The 22,688-nt window shown below is 36.8% G+C and overlaps 3 protein-coding genes across 4 annotated transcripts; 1 reads left to right on the top strand and 2 right to left on the bottom strand.

The window, feature by feature from the left end:
• Nucleotides 1-147: 147 nt before the first annotated feature.
• Nucleotides 148-5,137, bottom strand: LOC105159736 (protein DETOXIFICATION 42). Its single transcript, XM_088879379.1, has 13 exons — nucleotides 4,480-5,137; nucleotides 4,081-4,202; nucleotides 3,131-3,340; nucleotides 2,833-2,975; nucleotides 2,516-2,651; nucleotides 2,189-2,285; nucleotides 1,968-2,068; nucleotides 1,426-1,589; nucleotides 1,260-1,331; nucleotides 1,027-1,143; nucleotides 841-936; nucleotides 497-618; nucleotides 148-368 (listed from the first exon to the last, which is right to left on the bottom strand). The coding sequence occupies exons 1-13, from the start codon at nucleotides 4,578-4,580 to the stop codon at nucleotides 326-328; spliced, it is 1,524 nt and encodes a 507-aa protein (XP_088735505.1). The 5' UTR covers nucleotides 4,581-5,137; the 3' UTR covers nucleotides 148-325.
• A 587-nt stretch (nucleotides 5,138-5,724) lies between these two features.
• MEF1 (mitochondrial RNAediting factor 1) lies at nucleotides 5,725-8,611 on the bottom strand. Its single transcript, XM_011076917.3, has one exon. The coding sequence runs from the start codon at nucleotides 8,431-8,433 to the stop codon at nucleotides 6,586-6,588; it is 1,848 nt and encodes a 615-aa protein (XP_011075219.1). The 5' UTR covers nucleotides 8,434-8,611; the 3' UTR covers nucleotides 5,725-6,585.
• Nucleotides 8,612-8,682: 71 nt separating this feature from the next.
• Nucleotides 8,683-20,225, top strand: LOC105159735 (ARM repeat superfamily protein). 2 transcript variants are annotated; one of them, XM_011076914.3, is made up of 24 exons: nucleotides 8,683-8,986; nucleotides 9,092-9,192; nucleotides 9,771-9,981; nucleotides 10,456-10,537; nucleotides 11,050-11,350; nucleotides 12,639-12,741; nucleotides 12,841-12,977; nucleotides 13,446-13,619; nucleotides 14,055-14,260; nucleotides 14,347-14,490; nucleotides 14,569-14,657; nucleotides 15,155-15,302; nucleotides 15,513-15,562; nucleotides 15,789-15,844; nucleotides 16,581-16,744; nucleotides 17,418-17,605; nucleotides 17,703-17,757; nucleotides 17,835-17,907; nucleotides 18,591-18,692; nucleotides 18,802-18,898; nucleotides 18,970-19,050; nucleotides 19,152-19,387; nucleotides 19,493-19,633; nucleotides 19,753-20,225. In XM_011076914.3, the coding sequence occupies exons 1-24, from the start codon at nucleotides 8,812-8,814 to the stop codon at nucleotides 19,933-19,935; spliced, it is 3,297 nt and encodes a 1,098-aa protein (XP_011075216.1). In that variant the 5' UTR covers nucleotides 8,683-8,811; the 3' UTR covers nucleotides 19,936-20,225. The 2 variants fall into 2 exon arrangements, with proteins under 2 accessions (XP_011075216.1, XP_011075214.1); XM_011076912.3 differs by having other exon boundaries at nucleotides 17,700-17,757.
• The last annotated feature ends 2,463 nt before the right edge of the window (nucleotides 20,226-22,688 follow it).

The following is a 22,688-nucleotide window of genomic DNA, read 5'->3' as shown; positions in this document are numbered from 1 at the left end:
TTCTTATCCCAATAAAAATTTGATCCAACTCAAATTAATTATATTTTGATGATCTAAATTTTATTAAAATTTTCTTTTTTATTTAATATGTACATGCAAATTTTTTCTTAAATAAAATAAATTATATAATCTTTGGTCGGAATAAAAAAATACTAACATACCGACTCATTATGTTATCGTTCATAGTTCAAGAAAACTCGTTTGTCAAATTTAGGCTCCTAAACTTCTGAAATAATATTTTTACATAGAGATTTTTATGCACACAGCTACATACAAGTGAATGAAAATGAAACAAATAGGCCTGTGAAGTATTCAGGGGGAGTGATCAACCACGAAGGAAGCTCCACGGTCCTGTTCTTGTTCCTATCCTGCATGTACAGGTTGATCCAATGTTGAGAAAATGTCCAAACTATGTTTGGGACTCTCCGAATTTTGATATGTTACAATGGAGATGTGTAAAGGAATGCAATTGGAGAAATACAGGCCAACAACGTACCTCAAGAATCCAGCGACTGCTCGGAGACTCATAAAGATAGATAATGCAAGCCATATACCGACAAAAGCATTGCTCGAGTATAGCAGGAATAGGCATATGATCGTGAATACAGCGATCAAAACCTGCAACAAGATGATAAAATAGAGAAACTTATTGCCTGTGTGCCTCAAGATTCTATGATCTTGTAATATTTTACAGACGTTTGAGTTTATGTGTTCTTGTATTTGAATTTTTTTCGAGTTTTCTTCACGCATTCACAATCTGTCTAACAACTTTCAGCCTATCCTGAGTAGAAGACAATGAGAACATAAAACAATTGAAGGATGGTTCATATATAGACTTGCCATTGAGTAAGCAGAATATGTGAAATCAGATGCTCCATAGTTCAATCCATCAAAAACAAAAGCCAGCGAATTGATCGGTTGAGTCACTGCCACAAACTAACATGGTAAAATGAATCAGCAAACATATACCAAATGCAGGCAACAAAGATATTAAAACGGACGTCATTTTTCTCATAAATAAGTTACCGGGATGCCCAACTGTAGAAGGCGAAGGACATTTATATCATCTGTAAAGAGTCGCGATGAAAATTGTAGTATAATGGCAACAACAATACACAGAATCAGCCCAAGAGCCAAACTCAACTGCAGAGTAGATATACTATCAGTGCTGTATGTCAATACGTATAAAAGGCATGAGAAACAAAATAGAGAATAAGTAGAAATGCTTGAGTAAATTGGCCTGGAAAGATATGCATAACCTGTAAAACACGAGAAGCAGTAGCCATGACCTTCTCATAGTCATTTCTTGCAAATGCATTGGCCAGGATGGCCTGCACAAAGATTTAAGTTCTTTAGGACATTTTATAAGAATTTTATTGAAGTGACGACGAAATATGTTATTTAGTAATTGCAAATGACCCTTACTTGTCCGGCCACAGCCAAACCATCAGCAAGCAAGGAGGTCGCCAGCCAAACCTGCAAGCAGATTTGGAAAGCAGCCATGGACGTTGATCCAAGTTTTGCAGCCAAAGAAGCTGCCAGCGTCACACAGAAAGTTGCAGCTATCACTCTGAATAATAGCAGAAGTCCTGGCCCGTAGGTGCATGAGAAGTTATTACTACGTGAAAAATAGAAGAAATTCTTGCTGCAGTTTAGTGAAAGACAAAAAGGCTCGTTTTCAATATCGCAGAATCAAATATCAGGCTGAAGATATTAACTGATAAACTTGGATTTCTACAGAGTGAAGGAAAACCTGAGGTTGAAGTATTCATCTATTAACACTTTTCCATAATTTTCAAACTATAATGAAGTTCAGAATATTAAAGGTTTCAAGAACTGTGTTCCGACTGCTCATGTTTGCTACTTAGCTATTCCAATAATTTCCAAGTTTGCCGTTGTTTCTTTACGCGTTAGTGAGATCATGGGAAATCTATCTTTGCTTAGCTCCATATTTCAGAAAGATTTACCATTCCTGAGAAACCGAGACAGTTGAAGGTCTTCGATTGTCGGAGGTAAGAGATTGACTTGTTCCATCAATCTCCACATGAGTATCAATGAAATCAAGTACCTACAAAGCCAAATATTAAAGCATCTCCAAATGACTGAAGAAATCACAATATGTGAAATGTGGGTTCTTCCAGTAACAGAAGGAAAATACAATGTGTCTTATATGATGTTGTGAGCTTACTGAGATAAGACGTGGGCGATAGCAGCACCGCTTACTCCCAAACCGAACAAGAAGATGAAAATTGGATCCAATATGATATTTGCCACATCTCCAACCACTGTATTAAAGATTACATGTCAACAGAACATCGTATAATGCAGAATTTAAGTGAATCATCCTTCTATATGTTTTGCTGCTTCTGGAAAAAGAGTGTAAACTCCTCCAACGAAGTACGGTAACATGCATAAACAAACAACTAATGACGGTACGGAGAAGAAAAAAAAGATGACGAATTACCAAGAAAATTTGGAAAAACTCGAATATACTAAAAATGAAAGGTTTGCTTACTGGTAGCGTATAGAGGAGTTTTCGTGTCCTTAAAACCTCGAAAAACTCCTTGCATTGCCAATGAGAGAAGAACAGCTGGAGCTCCAAGCGACCTCACTGTTAAGTACCTCACTGCTGGTTTCAGCATAGGAGAATCCTACAAATATTTGAATAGTTATTATGGTGTTGCACCTCATGATAGTGGCCAATATGAGCCATGCAATGAGCAATATTTGGCATTTACCAGAGAACACCATTTGCATCGACAAGATATTTGACCATAGTGCCAAAATGTAACCCATCGAAGTAGGATAAAGAGAAACCAAGAGAACACTTACTGATTTCACACCCATGTAACTCAACAGTGGTTTTGCTGTACAAATGAGGATTACAGCTTGGATGAGGCCAAGAGCGCCACCAATAATCAATGCTGATGAAGCTGATGATATATGTCTTTTAGTAGCCATGCCACCTGTCATTTCTATATGATCCATAGCGAAAGACAGAAACTATTAGTTCAAACGCAAAATTAACAAAGTATTGTGTGTTAGAGCCAACATTATGTCTTGGACGAATATTTATGACACAATCACTTGCTTATTAACTTCAATAACATAAGAAAGGGCTCGTGAATACCCATTTTTGGCATCAACTGTTCCTTTTCATTATCTGATGCAGATTGTTTCTCTGCCATTTCAGTCTCCCGATATTCAGCTCTTGAACTTCCTTTAGCATCTTCTTCAGCAACAAAAGAAGTTGTCACACTAACAAGCGGAAATATTGCAACTTTTGATGCTTGATTAATAATAGCAATGGCAACTCCAACAGCAGCAAGCTCCACAGGACCTAGACAGGTAAATAAGCAATACTAAAACTGTTGAGACCACAGAACATTTTCCAACTTTTCAGTTATATCTTCTTAAATAATGTAGAAACATTTTGATAAAAACATGGTAAATTCATCTAATGCCATAAGTAAATCCAGTGTAAAGAATAAATATTTCCACGATAAGATGCATCCTACCCTCCTCGCGTATCATTAACAAATACTCCAGCAGAGTTGCCTGAATATTCTGGTGCAAGACTTTAATGGATTATACAATTATCACTTCTTGACCCTATCCAAAGGTCGGAAAAAAGTCTAGCCCACTGGCCCAAACATAATGGATAACCATTTTAAGCTCAGTTTGGGCATATTGAAGCGCTACTCCATTTATTTCTTCAACTTCTTGCTACTCTTAGCTCCAGCATAGCAATCTTTTGCAATTTTGATCATATTGTCCGTCCCAAACTAGAGGGAAATGTTTGTAATACGAAGACATAATAAAATCTTAAAAGAAGGGGTCCAATGGGCAGAGGAAAGGGTAAATCATTTTTCATCTGTATCCCAGTCAAGAAAAAGGAGAAAGTTCTCTGTTTATCACGATTTTAGTGAAAGAACAAAGTGAAGATTGTACATTTAGAGCAACATTGTAATATGCAAACCGAACTAAAACATTTGGAGAATCATCATTAACAAAACAAGTAGATTTAGATGAACAATAAAAACTAAAAACACATGCAAATATACATTATGAAAGGCATACCTATATGGCCGATAAATGCAGTATCAACAAGAGAAGCAATGGGGTCAGCAGTTAGAGCCAGCGCTGCTGGCAACGCAATCTGACCTATCTCAAGGCCTAATTCATCTTTCTTGAAAATTCCCCTACTCGAGCAAATGCACAAAATTTCAGGGATGAAGATGAGGAATGACAATAAATAAAATCTTTCAGCCGAACTAGTATATATCAGACAACTTCGAATGTTTGTGTACATAAGGTTTCTTCATTTCAATATTTCTAGCCCACTAATTGAACGATAAAAACATGATAAATAGCAAGTATGGCTGGGAAATGAATCGGAAACTAAACTCAAGCATATGAGTATAAAAATAAACATTTCACTAAATCAACGTTAAGATTTTGACTATAATAAGACTATACCTTGGGCTCTTGAATAAACCCCATATAGGACTGTTGCCCATATTCTTCCACAGAGGCAGAACACCACTTCTTATCATTGTTGAAGAAAGTTCCTTCCCCATGCAACAGCTAATTCCCAAAGTTCACTGCTTGATTTCCACCCCTTCAACTAAAATGATTGACCAGGGAAAATACACTAAAACATGAGGAATATCAGAAATCAAGAACAAAGAACAATGGAATGATCACTCTGATAGGATCAAGGAAAGGTAAAGAATATCGGAAAAACAAAGAAGACAAAATGAACCCAGAAAAAAACTTGTAAATAGAACCTTTATCTACCCTGAATGTGAGATCCCCAGAGCCAAGAATCTTAACAATCAAGAAAAATGGTATTTTGTGCTAGAAACTTGTATGTTAGAAGAAAAAAAAAAGTCTGATTGGGTGTACATGTCATCGACCATTTTGACCACTACGGTCACATAAGCCTCCCTCAGTTGTTTATACCCAGAATGATAAGTAAGCAAGTTGCGAACAGCACTTGATAAAACAACATTTAAAGGAAAACAGCCAAGAAGTGTCATAAGTTCCAGTTTCAAAAGATAACATAAGGTTTGATCAAGAAAAGAAAAGAGATAACATAAGGGAATGTGACTTGAATTAATTTTATTTAGAACTCTTGTAGCAGATGGATTTTGATGACTGATTTCAAGAATTGGCTGAAGCATTATAATGGGGTTTGTTTGTGTAATCCGGTATCAAGATTCATGCAACAGCTATATTAAATAATGAAACTGAATTTTGCATTAATGCCAAAGTAGTTCAAACTTCAACGCTTGTGGTTGGCCAATTCTCTCAGATTTGTCAGTTTTGCGATTCTTTCTCATAAATTAATATATTGAATGATTATTTTGTGTTTACGACGTAAGAATGTTTCTCACGATGAATGTTTTTAATAGCACTTATGCGTTAGTATTGTCATATTAATTTGAAAAGATTGCCATTCTAGAGATATGATATTATTTGAACTTAAAGACGTTTTGCTCATACATAAAGATAAAATGATTTGTTCTCATAAAATATTAGTTATCATTTCGAATTCTTATGATACTATGTTTCAATATTACATAGTTTTTGTTCACACATTGTGCATGTTTATATCACTGGAAACGGAAACGTTTACCAATATCTATTCTACCAACCTCTCCCATTTGCCATCAACCCACAAATTATAAACTGTGCTTGGTAGACTCTTTTGTTGTTGAATTGAAGAGAAAACAAAAGAAAAAGGTGGTATTCATGTCCCTTTCTTATGTGATCACTTGATGTCACAAGAAAGAAATCCTAATTACACTCAATTATGCAATCAGATTACTTAAATAACCGCTTATCTAATGGAGTATGGCTTTTGCAAGCGCAGAAGAAAGGGCTCCTCCGCTCCAGTGTGCACTAAAATCTTACACTTCCCATCCCTGGATCCATTTTACGATTTACAGACTGTAGCAGGCAGAAATGTAACAAGTGACCCCAATGACTGGACATTGACATGAAAGATCTGTGTTAATTTTCAGCAGAGAGATGACAAAGATCGGTCTTTCCCTTGATTCTTGTGTGTTTCCCCTTCTTCTCAGTTTAAATTGGCAAGTGGAGATGAGGGATAACGTTTGCAATCTTGTTTATCTGCTTGGCAATGTTACTCTTACCCACAAACTCTCCGAACATTGTCAAGGAGGTTACAGAAAATCGTACTGACGCTTGAGCGCACCAGTTCTGAGCTTCTTGATTTGTTCATGTGATTTAGCAGCAACATTAAGATACACTTTCTGAAGCAAGTTGATCAAAGCATACTTGGTGCTCTGGAAGAACATTTTCCATCTCTTCCTCAGGTCAAGCAGGAGTGCTTCTACAGGGAATAAGAAATTACAAAGCTTAAACCAGTTGAGCATTTGACATTTTACAGCAAATGTCAACCTGATGCCATATCATGTGAGCATTTCCCGCAGACTCTAGAAACCTTCCAGAGGAGCCATTAGGGGTCCAATCATTTTCTTGTGAATAAATCAAGCAAAGATCAAGTATTTGCTTTGCGGATATAAAGTTAGGCATGCCTCCATTCTTACAGCTCAATCACCAGTAATCACCACAAGAGCACTTCCCCTTCTCAAAGCGATGAAATCGATTGTTATCTCTCACGATGATAATCCTTCCAGTGCACTTAGACATAAACTTTATGGCCACATGACAATCACCACACACACGCAAGTTTTTCATAACTCTAATGGGTCGTTCGGGTGGAAATGTAATGAGTGCAAAAGCTATGGCTAACCTCTCACTGTGATACTTAATGGTCTGGCTCTTCTCTTCAGCACCAACTTCTTTCAGTACACAAGTTGTGTCTGCAACATAACCATCTCGCTCCATGTCCTCTCCTAACTCATCCAGCTTTCTATAAATCTCCTCAGAGAATTCATGTGTCCTATCCTCTGCAGCAAATGTGTGTATCCTATTACCTTCCTCCACCCAGCTCAAACCTGTTTCCTTTTTCTGTCCACTATCCCTGAGCATCTTCCTTGCTTTTGCAGCCTCTTGATATCTGCCAGCAGCTGCATAAGCATTGGATAGCAGCACATGTAGGCCTGGGCTTACAGGTCCCAATTCAAAGACCCTATCAGCCACAGAACTTGCCAACTCGGTATTTCCATGAATTCGACAGCCAGTCAATAAAGCTCCCCAGACAGACTCAGTTGGTTGCATTGGCATTTCCTCAATTAATTTCATGGCCTCCTGCAATTTACCCGCGCGGCCAAGCAAGTCCACCATTGAAGCATAATGCTGACTTCCTGGCTCTATCCCATATTCCTTCATCGTACCAAAATAATGTTTTCCTTCCTTCACTAAGCCTGCATGGCTACATGCATAGAGGATACACAAAAATGTGATAAAATTTGGTTTCATCCCTGTATTTTCCATTTTCTTGAATAACTCAAACACACTCTTAGTGTCCGCATGCTGAGCACAAGCAATCAGCATTGCATTCCACATTCCCAAATTTTTATCTGAAACCTCATTAAACACTCTATAAGCACCTTCAATCATTCCACTCTTCGAGTACATAGAGATCAAAGCACTCCCCACAAAGCTGGTTTCATCATAACTCAATTTCAAACACAAACCATGCATTTGCTTACCTAATTCAAACAGAGTAGAATACCCACAAACCCGAATTACACTCGAGAATGTAAAATCATTCACTTCCAAACCTTCCCACAAAGCATTCTTAAAAAGCTTCAACGCCTCTTCGTCCTCACCCATTTGTGCGTAACCGTATATCATCCCACTCCAGGTCACCACATTTTTTTCAGGCATCTCATCAAACACCTTTCTTGCATCCAATAAATTCCCACATTTTGCATACATATCCACGACAGAGCTCCCCACAAACACATTCACTTCAAACCCAATTTTCACCGCTAGACAATGCACCGATTGCCCGAAACAGTAATCATTAATCATCGCACACGCTTTGGTCGCACATGGAAAAATATAATCATCAGGAAACATTCCATCATTCCGCAGCAGTAACTTAAAATATTCAAGCCCACGAAGCGGGAGTTCATTCTGAACGAAACTTGATACGATAGAACTCCACGTGGTGGAAGATATGAACTGGGACTCGTGGAAAATCTGCTCCGAGCAATACGGGAGCTCAAGCTTAGCGTAGAAGTTCATCAGATGGTGGCAAATAAGCGGAACTATTTGCATCCCCGATTTGACAACATGGGCATGGAAAGATTGGCCTTTTAGAAGATTCTTTTCGCGGGTAAAGTCGACTAAGTGATTGCATATGATTCGATAGTTTAACTCAAAGCTTTGTTGATTGAGTGAATTTTGAGGTAATGCTGAAAGAATTGTGGGTTGTCTGCGGAACGGTAATGGCGTCTGCCGGAAGGGTTCTTTCAGTAGACGTTGAAGCATTTATGACGGTTTTGCGAATACTTCTCAGAGGGTGGCTAGGCGAGAATCCATACGGCGGCGGGACGGCGGTCGGGTGGGTTTAAATTGGCGGGTCTTGGGACCCTGTTCCAATTTCTTTTTGAGGAAAATTGTACGTCTAGTCCTATAAAATAAGATATATTGCACTTATTATCCTAAAGTTTATGATTAGTTCTAAGCGATAAATATTGTAGCATGTTTGATTTTATAAAACAAAATTATGTAATTTTCCTTTCTTTTAAATGTTGTAATTCTGCCATTTCATAAACTACAAATACGACGCCGTAATATTCTACGCCGATTTTCGGGAAACGACCAGGAGTTTCCGAGTGACCACCTTCTCGCTCTTGCACACAGAAGATGGCACAAGAAGAAGAGCTCCAACTACTCGGGCACGGTCTGGGCTCGGGTTCGGGTCCAATGGTTTCGGCGACCGTCGGCCGGGTCATGACTACGCTACTCCAAGCGAAGCCCAAGAAACTCCAGGACGCCATTTCTCGGCTCCAATCACCTCCCAAAATGGCACCCCTCACTGGTACAATTGCAGAGACGCTGTGTATATCAGATATGTCAGCTCTGTTTTAGTTCTTCCCAACAATTTGATTTTTATTTAGTTTCTCTTTGTTTCGTGTATGTCAAGTTTCTCTGGAACAGTCTCTGTGGTTTCTGCACAAGTACATAGGCGAAGCTGCGGAAAGAGGCGATCACTTGGATCAAGTTCTCGTTCCCATTATTCAACATGTATGCTGTTTTTCTCTTTTTGGTTGTCCTCCATTCTTATTTTTCTATTTTAAGTTTGTACGTGCATAGGCAGTTTATGTAAAGGATTTGCTGAATAAATAGACGACAGTTACACAGGGTTTTCAAGAACATAGGTCAAAGTAGAGGTGGGATGCAAGTTGATTCTGCGATCTTTTTTGCTTGATTTCTAGTTCATTCTTTTTGTATGTATAGGATAAGGGAAGGTGTTTATGTACAGCTTTAGCTGAAAGATGGGCTTTATGTACAGGATTTGCTAAGATATGAGCAATTAGGGCATAGGATTTGCTATATAGGCAGTTTTGCTTGTGGTTAAGTAGTATTTTGGAAAAAAGGCAGGCTTACCCTCAGGGTTTGGTGAAAATAGGCAGTTCATAAAGTGTTATTCAAAATCAATACAAAAAAGTGGTTGATAATCTGAAAAAACGTAGGCTATTTATATATGATTTGTTTACATATTGCTTGCTTATTCAAAAATTAGTGCTATTCTTATGGAGAAGGAATTAATTGCATTTTTATAATTCCTTGAAACTTTTGTTGATCATGGTCTTTGTTGTCAGTCATTGAAAATGAGAGTACAGAAACAAGGAAACCAGGCGATGATAATTCTGAACTGGCTGTTTCAAGATGAGATTTTGTTCCAATACATTGTGAGAAATTTGGCGGGCATTATATCCAGAAGGGATGATCACTATGTGGCTCTTGGATGGTGTATTCTGGGACGCAGTCTTATTGAATATGAGAATGTTATGAACAATGTACCAACCTATGGTATTTACTTGAATATTTCCTCTTCTTGTTTGGTTGTAAAATGACCTTTTCCTCTTCTGATTTGCTTCCTTCATATGATGTTATTGTTGTTACAGTTTCTTGTTTTCTCCTTGTCATAAACTAATAAGGTTGAAAATTAGATTAAGGATTTATGTAGCAGACATGTTGGATATTTGTTGTGAACATTAATTTTTGTTGCTCGGTTGTTTTAACAGTATGAGGTTGATTGAACTATTCCTCATATATTGGATGGTGCTCCCAGCTGCTATAGAACATTTTTAGAAAAAGTTGAACATGTTAAATTTTTCATTCAATATTCTGTTAGTTTTGTTTGTGTCCTTTTCTTGTTCTGCACTTTGGAGGTTAATTCTTGATGGAGATTCTTAATACTGGTGACGACCTGCCTTTGCTTTTCTGATAACATAAAGATTAGTCAGAAGTTGTTAACAACTCAACTTTTTGGTACTTATGCAGCTGTAAGGGAGAAGTATGATGCGATACTGAAGATATTTTGTTCTTGTGTCACCCATCTCTTATCTATAATGTGCAACAGAAGGTACATTAGCCTTGTACTTATTTTATGATAACGAATTTTACTTGTCAGCAAACCTTTGTTTCGTGGAAGAAAGTGCAAAAACTTGGCTTCTGAATTCAACATTATGCTGAAGAAAATCTGCCCAGGCTCTATCTCATATCTTGTCTTTAGATTCTTTAGTATTCTGTTCTTCCACTGTGCCCAGATTAATAAGACTGTTGCCCTGTAGGTAGACGGCATCTGAATTTCATAAGCTATAACCTTGCATTTGTTCATATTGATTCTGGTGGCTGCATTTATAGTTGCCTGCACTGGTTTAAAGAGTTTTATTTATGTCTCCTTCCTTCAGATGACACTTGTGAGACTAGCTGATTTGCTTAACTTTTCCTGATAGTTAACTAGTCTGTAATTAGGAGATTGTGCTAATCAACTATTTCAGGGCTTGATATTATGAATGATTCAGTGGTGGCCTGAAATACTTGCATAGATATATTTGGGCATTTGACTGGATGTTTGATCATTTGAAAATGTAGCAATATGCAGGAGGGATTTGAGTTGCCAACTCGCCTTGCAGTAGCTGCTGCTGATTTCATTTTATCTCTTACAGTATCATTGACCAGAAAGGATCTAGCTTCCGATAATATGACTAAAAAGCAAAAATCATCTTCTGTTGTTGCCAAAAGTCAGCCTATCAGTTTACTGCCAGGTGGTACTAATGATAGAGGCAATGATACATCAAGGAAAACATCAGAATTGCCGTCCAGCTTGGAATTGAAGTTGCTTCTCTGGGATAATCTGAATCAGCTTATACCTCTTGTGGAGAAACTCACAGCTGTATAATCTTAAACTTTAACTTTATTTCAGCTTGTTGGTGCAGATTTTGTTTGGATTTGCTGTTCTATTCACCATAAGGCTTTCATTATATTATGTTGCTGCACATCTGGATTATATTCTATTTCGTTTTGTTTTCCTTTATTCACGTTGGTTTCTATTAACCAAATTGTATCTTTTGGTAATCTTTTGATATTTTTGCAACTGAATCTTGAAAATATAGTTTGCAGAAAAATGGTTTTGCTATGCTTGAACTGCAATTTATTATGTTCTTCTTGGATGTTGCTTCTGATGGATGTTCGTCTCTTGCATAACAAACATGGCTGGCAAATGTTTGCGGTACATGAATTCTCTGAGCAAAATTGCAGTCTTGTTTGCTGCATGGAGTTAATTATTAGTTAAAACTGAGTTTGGTTTACTGTGCTCTTTGGTTTCATTTATGTGAAATAGAATAGAACTAATTATCCAAAAAAAAAAAAAGAGGAAATAGTATAGAACCCTTTCTCCTCCTTTCATCCACTACCCTAAACTTTGAGAACTCTTATGATGTCAGTTACTCTCCTAGATTCCTTTAATTGTACGGAAGCATGAATTGGTACAGTAGTTAAAAGACCGTCCCGTCTAAAGGAGAGAGAGTTAGTTATTTCTGTTCTATGGTTGCGTAAGAGGATTTTTAAGTTTTAAAGGGCAAAGTTGCTTGTTTCGTATATCAAGCAGAGAGTTGCCTTTGAGTTTCTTTTCCCTCCTGAAATCTCAAGTATGAGAAGAAAATAGCAAAGCCTCGTAAGAAGTTCCCTCCATTTACGTTCTTGATCATTTTTATCGCTAACATTGATGGGATTATTCTGTTGGTTCCCTCTCTTCACTCAGCTTGGGTATCTTATCAATGGTTGGACTAGGCTTCTCACTCAAGACCCTTTGTAGTGATAAAATTCTTGATTCAGTTTCTTGAAAGTTTATGATGTTGTTTATGGAGAGCTAGCTAAACTCTTTGATGTGGTTTTGATTCATCAAAAGGAGAATTTATACCCTAAAGTCATTGAACTAAATATTATTTCTTTTTTAAATTGCAAGTCAAAATTTATTTTCATATTAAGTGATGCTTGATCGGATAATTCTAGACAAGTATTGGTTATATAATTCCCGTCTTACAGAATCTAGAAAAATATCATACCTTATAAAATGTTTTTTACTTTTCTGAACTTATTTTGACTTTTTCCTTCAAACTGTTAAGAAGTTGGTTTATTTGCTTGACTTTTATTTTCATTTTTCAATTTCTATAAACATGCAGTGGAGCAGGAAAAGCCGTTCTTTGCATGCTAAAGGACTGGAGAGGGTATTTAAGTGGCTCCAGGAAGTCAAACAGCTTTATGGATGCTTTCAAGATGAGGCAGGTCTTACTGATACTGAATGCTTGTCAAATGTTGCCCCTTTTTGTGTGTTCTGCTCAACTTTCAAGTTCTTATGTTCTTATCTTGGTTACTGAAAGACAGAAATCCAATTGCTGAAGAATGGTTCTTTGCTTCTTTCTTCTTGTTGGAAACATTACGGCATGCTCATGCACTTAGAAGACCACAAATTCTCTCAGCAATATAAAGAACTGCTGGACCAATATTTGTCTGGTATTCAGGTATCACTATTGCTTAGAACTGTGCTTACATTGTTAATGTCGAGAGTGCGGTGTCCGAAATTTGTGCTAATCCTAACACTCCCTCAGTTGTAGTACATGCTTGGTCAGACGATTAGCACCAAGTTGTTGCATAGGTTTTTTGGAGTTGATCTGCCTCATATTTTGTGCTGAAGACTGAAACATTCATCTTTTTTACAGAACAGCATGTTCTGGGAGATGGAAATTTGCATGTGGTTTCTTTTCATAAAAAGCGGGAAAGTGTTTATACAAGAAAATAATCCATATGAAGATTCCGAACTTATATTGGCGAGTTGGACGTTTGACCTCTTGATCTCGCTATTACCTTTAGATTTAAAGTTGAGTTCATAAGACATATATGTGAACTTGTGTGCATTTGAATGTGTTGCAATGCAGCCTGTTGCTTTTTATTCTTCCTGTCTTTTCAGACTCTTATAAGAAAATTTGCAGTTTTATGCAGACAACCAATCTGAAGAACCTAACATGAGCAAAGACAGCCAATCAGATACCATAAACTTTTTCCTGAACTGCCTTTTGCTTTTATTGGGTCGACTAGATAATCAGCAATTTGGAAATGCCATAATAGAATTTGGATCGCAAATTTCTCAAGTTCTCATGGCTCAGGTATTATTATGAACATCTAAAGTCTCAGCTATTTATGTGTTTTACTTGTGGGTTTTTTTTTTGTTATCTTTCTTGAATTCTAATCCTTCTTTTTTTTGGTTTTAATAATTTCTGGATGTAATGGTACTTCACATCAGCAGTTACTTATGAAGTAATATGCAAGTTAGTGGATATCTAACATATTCTCTGCGTACTCACAGAAAGAACTTTTTATCTGGGTTTTGTTGTCTAAGTATATTTGAGCTTGATTGCCTGTTCGTTTTTCTAGTTTTTGTTGATAGCTTGGGCTTGAAACATAAAAATGGAAATGAGCATCTGCTTTTCTGTTTTAAGTAGGTGATTTCATCCATTGTGGGTGTACTGCATTTTGAGTTCGGATGAGTCAGGTTCAATTTGAATCGTCTACTTTATTAAGTGCTAATGATGTTTCTACAGCTACGATGTGCTGATGAAGAAGTGATTGATGGAGCTATTAACATATTTAAAGCTGTCATCTTGAGAACGAATCACGCATCATCCAAACGAAGTGTTGCTGACCCTAGACAAATGGATGCTTTACTGGCAACACTGCTAGATCTTTTGGATGAGCGAGATGCAGCAGCAAAAGCTATTGTTAAGCTTGTAGCAGAATATTGCTCGATGTATGATCAACTAATGACATGTTAGGTTGTTTTGTGGCTTAAGCTCATTTTTGTATTCATCAGTAAAATGTTTGTTTATGTGACAGATGCTCAGATAGTAAGTGTCTTTATGAAGTTCTAAACCGCATTGACTCTAAAAGTGTAGCACAGAGGAGGAATGCTGTTGATATTGTAGCTGATCTTATCCGTATATCTTCTGGGTCGGTTAACGCACTTTCACAAGCGGCATGGTATATGACTACGTTTGTGGCATTACATCTTATGATTATTCCCCACTTTTTGTGATTTTGCATTTTTCTGAATCTCAGGCAAGATGTTGCAAACCACTTGTTAAAATTTCTTGGAGATGAAGATCAAGACATTCACAATCAGGCAGCAAATTCAATTCCCATGATTGGTTAGTTTGCAATTTGGCTAAGTGATTCATTGCTTGTCAGGATATACTTTATGCAAGATCTGGCAGAAATGTTTGACAATTGACTTCAGAAACATTGCACTATAGTTCGATAATCATTTCTTCCGTTGGATAAACAGCACATGTCAAAGTCTTCTTGGTCACAAACGCAATCAGGTTTCTAGAAATGAAAAAAGCTTTTATGTCTATCAATGTGCCCTGGTCTGTGTGGTTGTGTGATGTGATGTCCCAGTAAGTTACTATAATGTGTTTAGTTCCAATCCTCTTTTTCGATGAACTGGCCAAATAATGGGATCACATATCATCTCTCTCTCTCCCACCATTAATTGTGCAAGCACACAGCTACATGCTCCATTCAAGCAGAAGAATGGTTTCCTTTTCACTCTTACAATGGACATCATTTGCATGTGAAAAGTCTTCTTTGCACCTAGTGTGTTTAGAAATTGATCCTAATTGAACACTTGGATTTACTATTGCAGACCCAGCATTTGTTTTGCCTGAGCTTGTTGGCCTAATTTATTCAGCAAATGAAAGAGCACAGATGTCAGCGAGCCATGCACTCATAGCCTTGCTGGTCAATCATAAACAAAAACCTGAAATTTTATGCATGCTTCTGGACTGTCTCAGGTACTCAGACAAATGGATTTTTTATTTTCCATATCTTATACTTGTGAGATCAAGGATTTTGTGCAAAATGTGGCTCAACTCCTTTCTAGACTTTGAAAGACATGAAAGAATGAAAATAATGTCTTTTCTTTCAACTACAACTCCTTGTCTCTGCTTTAATATTGTGGCTCGTATTTGTAACTTAATAACGTCTGTATTGTGTTTCTGCAGCAAACTCTCTCAAAATCTAGATTCAGGTGCTGCCGCTCATGGCAAAGAAGGTATGCCTGAGAAATCTGAAGCTCATAATCTAATCATTATGCAAATGTCACTGGGTTCTGTCTTCATTCTTTCTTCAAAATGGACATAGAGTTTTTTCCGCTGAAAGTTGCTTCCTCTGTGGACTCTTCACCAAAAATAGAAAGAGCAAAGAAATGAAGAACTGCCTTTTCCAAATATCAAATATTACCTGTTTAACATGGTTCACTTTTAACCTTTCTATTGCAGGATCAACATTGGACGCTGATAGGCTCCTGAAGTTGCTTCCAGAGTGGGCAAAACATGTAAGCTAAAGTGTATTACATTACACCCTAACTGTGTCCATATTAAAATAAATATCTATTCTTGTGGCCCACTCCAATGTGTCATGTGCATCAACACTGCGACTTTATAGACTAAACTATTCTGCAATCTGATACCTCGGTGCTGTAGCCCACTGACTTGCTTGGATTGTATTTGATTTTTTAATGTCCATACTTCATCAGCTCTTTCTACAGTAAATAACATCCATCTTTCTTGTCTTCTTTGCTAGATTGCCCTATGTAATCGGCATCTTTTCTTAATCAATCAGCGGAAAAACTGTTCTTTTGTTTCTTCTTTTGGTTACACTAACAAGATTTGCAATATGAGAACAAAGGAGTGAGTAAATTCTGAGACTGATTTCTTCCAGACAGCGGCCTACCTCTGCTTGGCTGTAAACAGAGAAAAGACATTCTACAGAATGCTTCCAATTCTCTCTGTCATTAATTTATTCATCATATTTATGAAACAGATTTGAATGGTCAATCATATTTTGCTATCTTCTATGTGTATGGAAAAACATGTAAGAAGTTTCAGTGTGAGAAATCTTGATTAGCCGAAGATCACTTTCTAAATTTTGGCTACATTACATTCAGTACAAAGTGATAATGAATCCCGAATTGCTTTATATGATTTGGCTATATTTGGTAAACAATGATGCTGTTTCAGTTGGTTGTGTTTCTGTTTGATTTGACTACAGTGGTTGCATGGAACTTTCAGGTTGAAGATTGGCGCGTTATGGTTGGTCCCTTCATAGACAAGATGTTAGCTGAACCATCAAATGCTGTTATTGTCAGGTTCCTTAGTCATATAAGTGACTACTTGGCTGAAGCTGTGGATTTAGTCTTCCATCGACTTATATTGTATATGAGAGAACAAAAAGAGTGAGTAACCTTGGCCTCTGATATAACCATATTCTTTGATTTGGTCTCAATTTTACCTGTGTCAATTACTGTCACATCCAATGTGTCAGTTACCTATTCTCCCAGTTGGAAATAGCTTATGAATCTGACTTTTCCGCACTGCATAGAAGTTACTTTAATGCTGTTTTTCGTGTATATTTCAGCCTGGTTAAGTCTCTTCCTTGAACCTATTTGAATAAAGGGTGAGACAGGAGGTATTTTGGCTGAGTTGAGAAGTTAGATAAATTAATATAACCTTTTCATTTTTCACCCTGAAGTTAATAGCAAAAAGTTTAATTGATTTTTAAGTACTTATTGTGCTCCAAGTAAGACATGTCCAAACTACTGTTTTAGGAAGGAAAATTATTTACTTGGCATCGCAAAGGGGAAAATGAGCACTCAGTCAGAAGTCTGAAGTATAATACATAGGTATTTTGTTTATTGACTGATAAGAAAAGTGTGCACCTCAGTCTGATTCCTTCCAATTGCTGCGTGTGTTGGCTTTTATAATATTTAGCCTTAACAAATGTATGTTTCTGATCAGTTTGGTAGTACCAGGAAATTAAATTTTCTTGGAATGATATTATATCTTATATATATTTCTGAATCTGTCTTTTCTTTTCCCCTACATTTTATTTGTTTTGATCCTGAGCAGGACCAATGAGTATTTTTATAAATCGAGGGAAAGAAAAGAATCAGAGAGTGAGGCTATGGAATATGAGAATTGTCTCTTTACTCGCCTTTGCCCATTGCTTGTGATCAGACTACTTCCTTTGAGAGTTTTTGATGACCTTGATTCTCCTCTAGTATATGGTGAATTTCCGAGAAATTCTGCTGTGCATGGTATGCTTCTTGTATTTGTTTTGGTACCCTGAATTTTATTCTTACTGATTTTGATCAATATGAGTATCATGTTCTGATATTTTTATTGCTTCAGCAGATGGACATTTCAGCATTGAGGGCACTGGTTGCGTAGCTGCCTTGATGATTAACAGGTTTGCTAGGAAAAATGGGACACTTTCAGGTCTCTGTGTTTCGGAGAATTCATATTTTTATTTTAATATCTTATTAGGGCGTTGAATAAGTCTGAATTTGAAGATGTCCGGAAGCTTGCTTCAGAGCTCTGTGGGAGAATTCATCCCAAGGTAGTGACAAGTTAGATAAACAGCCTGATCATGAGCTTTTTCAATTTCATGATAGGTTTACTGATCAAGTTCCCCGACTCTTTAGATCTTCCTTCACATACTAACATGTTGATGCAAAGTGATATACTTCAGTAAGAAAATAATTGATTCAGTATTGAAAAGATAAGTTCATATGATCAACTCTTGTGGCGTAAACGTTTTATCTAACTTAAACTAGTGTCTGTTTAGCATGCACATAACAAGACTAGTAATTTTATGATCATTAGGACCACACCTCTGTGGGATATAATGATATCCAAAAGGATTTTCCTTAGCATGCTTGTAAGCATAAGATCCACTTTGTGCTGCTTGGAGGGCGGAATTTTTTTATTGATTTCTTGGTCATTATCTCAGATATTGTTTGATTAGTTGACACGGCATGCTAATTCTTTTTGTCCATTGTGAGAGTTGCTTTTTATGAAAGGATAATTTCTTAAAACGCCTACAAACGAAATAGATCTTACTGCCTTAGACAACTTAGAAGGAGGATTGTGTTAATTAATGGATCCAAACTTTGTATGTTGATTGGAAAAAGGTGTACTATACAAGGAGAGGCAGATTGAACTCTTTTCCATTATTCTTGTCTGGTTTCTGCATCTTCTAATTGAGTTGTATTAGCCAGCGTGATCTTCGTGATTATGCAGGTTCTCGTGCCTGTTTTGTCCTCTCAGTTGGAATCTGCTGCTAATGCTAAGGATACATTGAAGATTAGAGTTTGCCTGTTTTCCCTGTGTACTTCTCTTATGGTAAGATCATCAGGGCATCCACCTTGATATGTTACTGCAAGTATTCAACTTGACAGAAATGTGCTTGGTATCTACTAATCCGAATTTCTCACTCCCTTTTCGAGGTTAGATTAGAGGCAATAATGCTTATAGGCATCCTGATTTGTTCAGAATAAGGAAAACGATACAGAAAGTTCTGTCATGGACATCATCTGACAGAGATGAAAGTAAGTAATCATTTGCCTATGCTGCTGAGTTCATTCCTCATTCTGATTATGGCTGCACTATTTGTTTTCAGTTTCCAAAGCACAACATGGATGCATAGACTGTCTGGCTTTGATTTTGTGCACAGAACTACAAGCTCCGGAATCCTTGAAAGGTCTGAGAATGGGAAATGGACATTAGGACCTAGAATTTACATTGTCCAAGTTTTTCGTAGTTCCATCTGAAAATTAAAGGTCCTGTTGTAAAAAATTACAGGTGGAGCTATTTCAGAAGATTCTGTACTTGCGCATGTGATCAATCAGTTGACAGATGACGAGAAGGATGTTTCTGTTGAATCTGATGAAGATGATTGTACGGCTGAGACAACCGCACACCTCTCATTTCGAATCTGCATGGCTAACGTCCTTATAAGTGCCTGTCAGAAGATACCAGACACCGGAAAGAAATCATTTGTCCGGAAAATTCTTCCACGTGTTATCTGTTCTGTTGGGGTATGTTATTTTGTTATACTTGTAGTCCGGTTGTGTCGTACGATTAAAAGAAAAAGATTATTTGCTGCTCCTTTTCCTGCATTTTACGCTATCATCCATCTTCAGGTGACGGTGTATCCACAGATTAGGGCTGCTTGCATCCACGTTCTCTTTGCAGTAGCATACCATTTGAAGTCGTCAATATTTCCATATTCAAATGACCTTCTAACCGTTGCTCTAAAATCACTTAGAGAAGGATCCCACAAGGTACTTTTAATTGGGAATAATTTTCATTGTACTTGTTGAAGTATTCCTCGCAAGTTGCTGACAGTTTAAGATGGACCACAGACTTGTTGCTCACTTTGTAGCTTGATCGTTGTTGACAGGAGAAAATGGGGGGTGCCAAATTGCTCGCATGCCTAATGGCAAGTGAAGAAGAGGTGGTAGAAAGCATATCGGGCGGACTAATAGAAGCAAGATCATTGCTCCACCACCTATCCTCAACAGATCCTTCGCCAGATGTTAGGCAAATGTGCCAGCAACTCCTCCTATGTCTGACTTCTTATTAGTTCTCTTCTTGTCAAGTAGTAATTACAAACAGCTTATATGTCAAACATGATATGATAACCTAACTGTATTTTTGTATATACATATATGAAATTTGCAAGAATGAGGCAGCAGCAGCAGATTGGTCCTAAAATGTCTGCTCATCCATTTGAATGGGGCAAACTTTGAAGTTAAGATTGTTGCTCGCCCATAATTTGTTTGTTATGATTGTGTTGTAATAGTGGTTGGATGATGCTGACAAGCAAATATTCAAAAATAAAATGTGAAAAGGGCAATTTTGTTGTTTTCTTGATTTTTGTCCCCGTGGCCGTGTTAAAATTAGAGTAGAAGTTAAAAGAAGAGGGGGTGTGGTTTTGATGGCAAAATTTTAAGGAGCAATACTACCTTGTTGTTTTGCAAACACTTTCTCCACATGTTTGTTGGGGTTTTGCATGTGAATGAAACCAACTTCCATTTCCCTGTTCTTTCTTCTTTTAATTGTCACCATCCCCCCCACCCTCTTTCTCTACCACTAATGTCTATATCCCCCACCCCACCCTTATCCCCTCTCCAATTTAATGTTTGTTTTTTTTTTTTTTTATAAGATTTAAATTCAGAATTTATTGTCTTTGTTAGTCCAATTAAGTAGACATACATGAATCATCTACCTTTCAGATTATTTATAAATTATAATATATATTGCATTTTTTTATTATATTTTTCTTATATATATACCCCCATTCTAAAGAATAAAAGTCAACTATACCCTCCGTAGCGCCCACTATATAAAGCCGACTCTCCATGTTCCGCATCCTCAATTCCTGTCCTGTTTGCTTTAACTACGGCAGCAACAGCCTCCTTAAACCCCATCGCCATCCCGATGCTGCCGCTGCTGGTAACCCTGGCTTTCTCGGCCGCCCCTCTCATGCTCTACATTCCCCCCGTCCGCACTCTCAATCACTTCCTCCAGGCTACCCGCTTTCTCCTTCGCGGTGCCGTTTCCTACGCCTGCATCTTCTTCCCCGACCTCCGCCTCGACATTTCCCGTTTCCTCTCCCTCCGCCTCACCCCTGCCACAAGGTAGACATTTTCAATCCCCTTCCTACGCACCGCTTTGCTTCCGTTTCCATTATAGATTCTCTATCTGTTTTTTTTTGTATCTCTTTTCTTTTAATTTTCCGGTTTTGGTATATGGAGGGCGGGGAAACACAAGTTTCGTTCGTGGATGTGGTTTTGATGCTTGTACTCTGACCATAGACTGATTGTACATGGAGGAATATTACAGAAATTTTATTAGTGTACTATTGTTATTATTTTTGGTTTGTTTCTTTTGTTTCCGGCTGGAAATTACTTACTCAGAATTGGTTTGAGTTGATAGCTGAACTGAGACGCGTCGTTTTCCTCGTTTTGTCGTCTCCGTTGTATTTTGACGGCTTTTCAACAAACTCGCTCGCTGGCATATCACATATGCAGTTCATATATGAGCTGTCCTACTCCACTTATCACGTGACTCTTACCAATCATTTCTTTATTCACTCTCCTTCCATCGTTTAAGCTTTTTTCTTAAATTATTATTTATATTTAATGAGATTCAAACTTATAGTATAATAATAATTCATATCTATTTTCTGAAAATTGAAGACTAAGTGCAAACTGGAAACAAGATGCCCATACTTTATGCATCCATATTCAGATATGCCGTTAAGGGTAATAGCTATCATCGTCAACAAGTTTGTAAGAATTTTAGCAATATAAGCATCACAACTTTGACGTTAAAATTCCTATATGCTTAGCATGTAGCCACTTTTTTGTGAAAAGTTCTATTAAAAAGTGGCTTGAGATGGTTACATGCAAAATTGTTTAATTTGGATGGTAAATTGTAATAATAATAATTAAAAAAAAAAAAGTTCAAGAGATGATTATGTAAAAAATCATGTAGTTTGAATAGTAAAGTGTAGCAAAGAAAAAAAAAATAGAGACGGTTTTGTGAAATAGTCGTGTACTTTGAATAGCAAAGTGAAGCAAAAAAAAAAAAAATTAAGTGATAAATTACAAAAACTGTTATAGTTCAAATGATAAAATATAATTTGTTCGAAAAAGATAAAAAAAAAAAAAACAAAATTGGACGAATTAATTTTCTTCTTTGTGATTAAAGATAATTTCCTTTTGTAGTTTGCGAGTCTAATTTCTAATTGAAGCGATAATTATATCACTAGTTGTATACAAATTCAATACTTTCCATAATAATTAAAATATTAGTATGAAGTAGTTGTCGATAAATTTAGGACCTCAATCTTTGAATGCTAAGCTAAAAAAAGAACACGTACAATGATATTAGTGGTGTTTATGGTGCGGTTTCAATTTTTTTAAATTGAAGTGTCATTGGTGGTTGTATAAAATAATTTTTTAAATTATCACTTTTAAAATCAAAATCAAAGGTGCAGTTGCGGGCAGTTTGGCGATTTTAATACTTATAACAAAAATAAGATATTGAAACTAACAAAAATCAATAAATAAAACAAGTGTTTGTATGTAGCATAAAATAAAAACCAACATTATGCACTATATACTACCAACACTCTCCACAACTTTAAGTAGATAAAATAGAAGATCATATATATTAATCCAACAAAGGCTAATAGTCGATTTTAAAGAAAAACTAAGATAAAAGAAAAAAATATAGAAAAAAGAAAGTGGTAAGAGAGAAAAAAGGGGAGAAAATTGAATGAAAAATTGAGACAATCATTAGATGGGTTCAATACTGCATGTGCTTAAA

The sequence above is a fragment of the Sesamum indicum genome, linkage group LG4, assembly GCF_026168435.1.
Source record: "Sesamum indicum cultivar Baizhima isolate 11 linkage group LG4, ASM2616843v1, whole genome shotgun sequence".
Classification (NCBI taxonomy): Eukaryota; Viridiplantae; Streptophyta; class Magnoliopsida; order Lamiales; family Pedaliaceae; genus Sesamum; species Sesamum indicum.
Note: the sequence above shows the minus strand (reverse complement) of the source record. Positions and strands in the feature narration are given on the sequence as shown.

Bases quoted from the DNA above. Each gene is read 5' to 3' on its own strand.
- LOC105159736 (XM_088879379.1), bottom strand. From the start codon at position 4,580: ATGGGGAAGGAACTTTCTTCAACAATGATAAGAAGTGGTGTTCTGCCT. The intron at 4,203-4,479 runs GTATAGTCTTAT...TTGCTCGAGTAG, and splicing joins GGTTTATTCAAGAGCCCAAG to GGGAATTTTCAAGAAAGATG. The intron at 3,341-4,080 runs GTATGCCTTTCA...TTACCTGTCTAG, and splicing joins TGCATTTATCGGCCATATAG to GTCCTGTGGAGCTTGCTGCT.
- MEF1 (XM_011076917.3), bottom strand. From the start codon at position 8,433: ATGCTTCAACGTCTACTGAAAGAACCCTTCCGGCAGACGCCATTACCG.
- LOC105159735 (XM_011076912.3), top strand. From the start codon at position 8,812: ATGGCACAAGAAGAAGAGCTCCAACTACTCGGGCACGGTCTGGGCTCG. The intron at 15,563-15,788 runs GTATGCCTGAGA...TTTCTATTGCAG, and splicing joins TGCCGCTCATGGCAAAGAAG to GATCAACATTGGACGCTGAT. The intron at 16,745-17,417 runs GTGAGTAACCTT...GATCCTGAGCAG, and splicing joins TATATGAGAGAACAAAAAGA to GACCAATGAGTATTTTTATA.